Source organism: Pollachius pollachius, assembly GCF_949987615.1.
Source record: "Pollachius pollachius genome assembly, chromosome: 8".
NCBI lineage: Eukaryota > Metazoa > Chordata > Actinopteri > Gadiformes > Gadidae > Pollachius > Pollachius pollachius.
The window spans coordinates 3888900-3895474 of NC_136941.1; the positions used below are offsets into that span (position 1 = coordinate 3888900).

Below are 6575 nucleotides of genomic sequence, written 5' to 3' on the forward strand. Positions count from 1 at the left end.
GCGTCCTCCGCCTCCGCCACGATCCTGATGATGAGGTTGTACGCCCGCGACGCGTTCAGCGCACGGCCGATGAACCCGTCCTCATTGGTCCCCGCGATCAGCCTGTCAGCACGCAGCACCACGTCACATGACACTCCCTCCTCCCAGCTCATCAGCTGATGGTCAATAGTCGATAATATCTCTGCAATGTCCGTTCACATGTCTGTCTGTCTGTCTGTCCATTGGTCAGTCAGTCTGGCTGTCTGCTCACCTGTCTGTCTGCCCGTCTGTCTGTGTATACGTCTTTACGTCTCTCTTTTTCTTTTTTCTTTTTTTTTGTCTCTGCGTCTGTCTGTCTATCTCTCCGTCTGTCTGTTTGTCTGTCTTTCCGTCTGTCTGTCAATCTGTCTCTCCGTCTGTCTGTCTTTCCGTCTGTCTCTGCGTCTGTCTGTCTGTCTCTCTGTCTGTCTCTCTGTCGGTCTGTCTTTCTGTACCTGGTGAGGTTAGTGGCCAGTCGGTCCAGTAGGCGGGCGTGTTCCTCCGCCTGCTCCACCAATGGGACCTTAGCGGCGGCCGGGGCGAAGGCCTGGACCTTGTCGGCCAATGGGACGCGAGCTCCGTCCAGCTGGGCCGCCAGCCGCTCGTACTCCTGCAGGAAGGGGAGGAGTTCAGCATGTGTGTGTGTGTGTGTGTGTGTGTGCGCATGCCTGTGTGTGTGTGTACCTCTTTAGACTCGTGCAGCATGGACAGCAGGTCGTTGACTTGGGCGACATCGTCCTCAGCCATCTGCAGAAGGTCCTCTACCTCCTTCTGATTGGCCTGCAGCTCCTCCCTTTTCCTCTGAGAGAGGGAGGGAGGGTGGGAGGGAGACATATATACGAGTAAGTGAGATATATATACAGAGAGACAGAGAGGGAGACACAGATACACAGAGACACAGAGAGAGAGAAAGAAAAAGAGAGAGAGAGTGAGAGACTGACCCAGAGAGAGAGAGAGAGAGACTAAGGGAGATAAAGAGAGACCCAGAGCCCTAGAGAGAGAAGGAGAGAGAGAGCGAGAGGGAGAAAGAGAAAAAGAGAGTGAGACCCAGAGAGAGAGCGAGAGAGAAAGACCAAGAAAGAAAGAAAGAAAGAAAGAAAGAAAGAAAGAAAGAAAGAAAGAAAGAAAGAAAGAAGAGAGAGAGAGAGAGAGAGAGAGAGAGAGAGAGAGAGAGAGAGAGAGACCCAGAGACCCAGAGAGAGCGCCCCCACCTGGTTGTCCTCCAGGGCGTTGAGGGAGGCCTGGTTGGTCTGAGCAGCCTGGGCGGTGGTGTTGACCGCCTGGTTCAACAGGTCTCTCAGGTCCATCATCTGCTGCTGGAAGCGGGCCAGGCGCTCCCGCAGGTCCTGGGCCAGATCCGTGTTGTTGGTGTGCCGGGTTACCAGCCCCTGGCGGACCCGGGACAGCACTGCACGCCGCCGGGGGGGGACGCAGCGTTAGTGTGTGTGTGTGTGTGTGTGTGTGTTAGCATGTGTGTGTACATGTGTGTGTATATGGAAGTGTGTGTGTGTTAGCATGTGTGTGTATATGGTAGTGTGTGTGTGTGTGTGTTAGCATGTGTGTGTACATGTGTGTGTATATGGTAGTGTGTGTGTGTGTGTGTGTGTGGCTTGTATGTGTTACGTGTGTGTGTGTATGGTAGCATGTATATGTTATAATGTGTGTGTGTGTGTGTGTATGTTAGCATGTATATGTTAGCGCGCGTGTGTGTGTGTGTGTGTTTGAGCCTGTGTATATTAGCATGTGAGTGTCACATGTGTGTGTGTATGTTGGCATGTACATGTGAGCGTGTGTGTTCGTACGTTTGTGGGCCTCTGCCCTCTCGCGGTCGGCCATCTTCTTCTGACCGACGCAGCTCCTGAACCTCATCTCCCTCAACATGGCCTCCACCTCCCTCATCTTCCTCACCCGTTCCCCCTCGTCTTCCTTGCTGCCCGTCCCGTTGGCCGAGCGGTTCAGCGACGTCATCACGTCTGAGTGCACAATCAATACATACATCAATAATCAGTCCATCAATCAATCAATCAATCAATCAATCAACCACCTAATGAAGGCACTCATCAACTCATTAATCAAACAAGTGATCCCTAGATCACATTATAAATGAATATTAATTAATAAATACATTACAGACCAATGAATCAGTCATTCAATCTATGAACAAATGAATGATTCAACTGATCAATGACTGAATCATCAATGAAAGTGAACGTGTGCATGAAAGAAAGTCAAATGACTTGCAATGATTAGGGGTTAGGGGTCAGGGGTTAGGGGTCAGGGGTTAGGGGTCAGGGGTCAGGGGTCATCTCCTACCGTTGATGTCGGTGGTCATGTTGCTGAGAAAGGTGAGCAGCTCCAGGGCCCTCTGGTGGAGGTCCTCGGTACTGTTGGTCAGATCTGCTGCCCGGTCGCTGGTGGAGCCCACCTGAGGCCACAAAGCGCTTACTACTCATGCTGTCATTACCTGCTGACACCGGTCAGTCATTAAGCTGTATGTTCTGGTCTGTTCCGGTCTGTTCCGGTCTGGTCTGGACTGTTGCGGTCTGTTCTAGTCTGTTCTGGTCTGTACTGGTCTGTTTTGTTCTGTTTTTCGGTCGTGTTCTGGTCTGTACCGGTCTGTTTTGTACTGGTGGTGTTCTGGTCTGTTGTGGTGGTAGTGCTGGTCTGTTGTGGTGGTAGTGCTGGTGTGTACTGGTCTGTTCTGGTGGTAGTGCTGGTGGTGTTCTGGTCTGTTCTGGTCTATACTGGTCTGTTCTGGTGGTGTTCTGGTCTGTTCTGGTCTATACTGGTCTGTACTGGTCTGTTGTGGCGGTAGTGCTGGTCTGTTCTGGTTGTAGTGCTGGTGGTGTTCTGGTCTGTACTGGTCTGTTCTGGTCTGTTCTGGTGGTAGTGTTGGTGGTGTTATGGTCTTTTCTGGTCTATACTGGTCTGTACTGGTCTGTTGTGGTGGTAGTGCTGGTACCTTGTTCTCCAGTTCAGTGATGTCAGCCTTGAGGTTGTTGACCTCCTCATCCAACATGTCTGCCCGCTTCCTGCTGTCGTCAAGGCTACTGTTGTAGTTCTCAATCCCCCGCTGGATTATGGGAAAAGAAGTCAGACAAAACATTGCTATATGTGTGTCTCAATATGTGTGTTAGTATGTTAGTGTGTGTGTGAGTGTGTGTGTGTGAGTGTGTGTGTGAGTTTGTGAACGTTATTTTGTGTGCGTGTGTATGATAGTGTGTGTGTGTGTGTGTGTGTATGTGTGTGTGTCTGTGTGTTTGTTAGTATGAGTGTGTGTGTGTGTGTTTGTATGCCTGTGTGTGAGTGTGCGTGTGTGAAGGTTATTGTGCATGCGCGTGTGTGTGTGTGTGTCACAGTGTGTGTGTGTGTGTGTGTGTGTGTGTGTGTTTGTTAGTATGATTGTGAGTGTGTGTGTGTGTGCGCGCGCCCGCCCTCACAGAGACGTCCTCCATGGTTGTGTTGAGGTTGCGTAACTGAGCCCAAGCCATGGAGCTGGCGTTAAGAGACCCCAGCTGATTGGCTACTGACAGGAACTTGGTGTTCATGTTGTCCAGGTCCTCCAATAGGACGATGACACAGCTGTCACAGGCTGGGGGGCAGACAGGAAGGCAGACAGAGAGACAGGCACACACAGACAGACAGGAACACAGACAGGAAGAACAACATGTTATTTCCCCAATTATACAATGTTTAATGTTAGGTATGCATTGGTATTCTGAACTACTGCCGATATATTATGTGTGGGTGAGTGAGTGAGCAAGTGAATGGTGAATGCTTCAGTGAGTGTGTGTGTGCATGAGTGTCTCTTTGTGACTGCGTGAGTGAGTGTGTGTGTGTGCCTGAATGTGTGTAATTGTAATTGCGTGCATGTAAGCGTGCGTGCATGCGTGTCTGCGTGTGCATGGGTGCGCGTGCGTGCATCCGTGCGTTTGCGTGTGCATGTGTGCGTGCGGGCGTACCTTCACAGTGCATGAGGTGGTCCTTCTGGACGGCCACGTTGTGTGCGTCGGAGCAGGTGTCACACTGGGGTCCGGTGAGGCCGTCGCCACAGCGACACTCCCCCGTCCGAGGGTCACAGCGCCCCCCCTTACACGGACACTCTGGGGGCGGAGCCAACACACAGCCGTCAATCACCTGAGACCTGCACCTAATGATCCATTTACTGCTCATCAGACGCTCCTATCCACAGACAGGTCATTAAGGAGCAGGTAGAGGTTAGACAGTACAGAGACAGGTCATTAAGGAGCAGGTAGGGGTTAGACAGTACAGAGACGGGTCATTAAGGAGCAGGTAGGGGTTGGACAGTACAGAGACGGGTCATTAAGGAGCAGGTAGGGGTTAGACAGTACAGAGACGGGTCATTAAGGAGCAGGTAGGGGTTAGACAGTACAGAGACGGGTCATTAAGGAGCAGGTAGGGGTTAGACAGTACAGAGACGGGTCATTAAGGAGCAGGTAGGGGTGAGACAGTACAGAGACAGGTCATTAAGGAGAGGGTAGGGGGTAGACAATACAGAGACAGGTCATTAAGGAGCAGGTAGGGGTTAGACAGTACAGAGACGGGTCATTAAGGAGCAGGTAGGGGTTAGACAGTACAGAGACAGGTCATTAAGGAGCAGGTAGGGGTTAGACAGTACAGAGACAGGTCATTAAGGAGCAGGTAGGGGTTAGACAGTCTCACTCTTGCAGCCCTTCGGTCCGTAGTCCCAGTATCCCGCAGCACACTGCTGGCAGCCCGGCCCGTTGACGCCGGGTTGACACGCACACTGGCCGCTCGCCGGGTCACATGACCTCACCAGCGCTGCCGCCGCGCCGCACTCACACCCGTGGCAGCCGCCGCACGCATCGTAACCGTAGAAACCATCCTGGAACACACCGCAGACCCCAGCCGGTTAGACCTGGGTTGATCCGCTTACAACTGGTTTGAGCAAGTTTGAACTGGGTTTAAAAAAAAAAAAAACACTTTCCCTCACACGTACACACACACACACACACACACACGCATACAAGCACACACACGCACACACACATACCAGGCAGCGGTCGCAGAGCTTTCCGGTGACCCCTGGTTTGCAGCGGCACTGGCCGGACTGAGGGTCACATGACTCGGTACCACACGCAGAACAACTGCATTCTGGGTAGAAAAACAAAGAGAACGATGTCATGCTCATGTCTCACACATCGTCCCATCGTTCAGTGCACCTACGGGGGGAGGGGGTGGCTGACCGACTCACTGGTGCAGTTCTTGGCGCGGATGGCGTCGCCGTAGTAACCGGGGGCGCAGTGCTCGCAGTGCGGCCCGGCTGTGTGCTGCATACAGCTCAGACACGCCCCCGTCAGCGGGTGGCAGTCGCTGAACAGCATGTTGGGGTCCGTGTTGTCGTGGCAACCGCACGGCTGGCAGCTGCTGCCCACCACCATGGGGTTACCGTAGAAACCGGGCGCACACCTGACGGGGAGGAGAGGGGAGGATGACGGCTGACCTCTGACCTCAGGGGCCTGTGCGTGTGTGCGTGTGTGTGTGATTGCGTGTGCGTGTGTGTAGCTCACCTCTCACAGTTGGGCCCAGCGTAGCCGGGCATACAGAGACACTGCATCCTGTTAGACTTCTGAACACAACCCATCGCAAAACTACAGAGGGAGAGAGAGAGAGAGAGAGAGAGAGAGAGAGAGAGAGAGAGAGAGAAAGAGAGAGAGAGAGAGAGAGAGAGAGAAAGAGAGAGAGAGAGAGAGAGAGAGAGAGAGAGAGATTAACTAGGGGGAGTATGGAAGTGATGAAGAGAAGGGGTTGGTGATGATGTGATGAAGAGTATGATGGTGATGAAGAGTAGGGTGGGGTGATGTGATGAAGAGTAGAGGGTGGTGATGATTTGATGAAGAGCATGGGGTGGTGCTGACGTGATGAAGAGTACGGGTTGGTGCTGATGTGATGAAGGTCAGGGTGTGGTGCTGAAGTGATGAAGAGTATGCTGGGGTGATGTGATAAAGGGTATGGTGTGGTGCTGATGTGATGAAGAGAAGGGTTTGGGTTGATGTGATGAAGGTCAGGGTGTGGTGCTGAAGTGATGAAGAGTAGGGTGGGCTCAGACTGACTTGTTGGAGGCCACCTGCAGTGGGCAGGGGCAGCTGGTGCAGGACTGTCCGTGGAGGGTGTTGTTGCCAAGGAAACCACCCAGGCACTTCTCACAGTGGTCCCCCGCCGTGTTGTGTTGACAGCTCTGAAGACAACAAACAAACAAACAAACACCCAGCAAGAAAGGCAGCCAGTGAGGTGAACACGTAAAAATGGTTTGTAACCGTTTTTTACCCAGACTAGGGAAAACTGGTTAGTAACCAGACCAGGGTAAACTGGTGTGAACTGGTTTGTAAACTGGTTTGTGACCATACGTTAAGACGAGCGTCTGGAGTTAATTGAAGACGTCCTCGTTAGGACCGTATGCTAATGAGGAGACAGCGGGGGGGTCTCACCGTGCAGATCCCGGAGCCGTCCAGGCAGCGGTCCGAGTGGCCGTTGCAGTTACAGGGAACACATTTCCCAGGAACAGACCCTTGGTG

General features: G+C 52.6%; 1 protein-coding gene across 1 annotated transcript in view; it reads right to left on the minus strand.

Annotated features, from left to right (window-relative positions):
* Positions 1-6575, minus strand: part of lama5 (laminin, alpha 5) — a gene marked incomplete at its 5' end in the record, with an annotated part of 65962 nt that overhangs the window by 15796 nt on the left and 43591 nt on the right. Inside the window, 16 exon segments of the mRNA XM_079742301.1 lie at positions 1-102; positions 474-628; positions 703-819; positions 1230-1426; positions 1821-1991; positions 2332-2443; positions 2981-3091; positions 3459-3610; positions 3981-4121; positions 4702-4885; positions 5054-5154; positions 5255-5469; positions 5571-5651; positions 6114-6238; positions 6489-6559; positions 6562-6568. The exon segment at positions 1-102 is cut by the window's left edge and continues 40 nt beyond it. Of these exon segments, the coding sequence (XP_079598427.1) occupies positions 1-102; positions 474-628; positions 703-819; positions 1230-1426; positions 1821-1991; positions 2332-2443; positions 2981-3091; positions 3459-3610; positions 3981-4121; positions 4702-4885; positions 5054-5154; positions 5255-5469; positions 5571-5651; positions 6114-6238; positions 6489-6559; positions 6562-6568 (2042 nt within the window).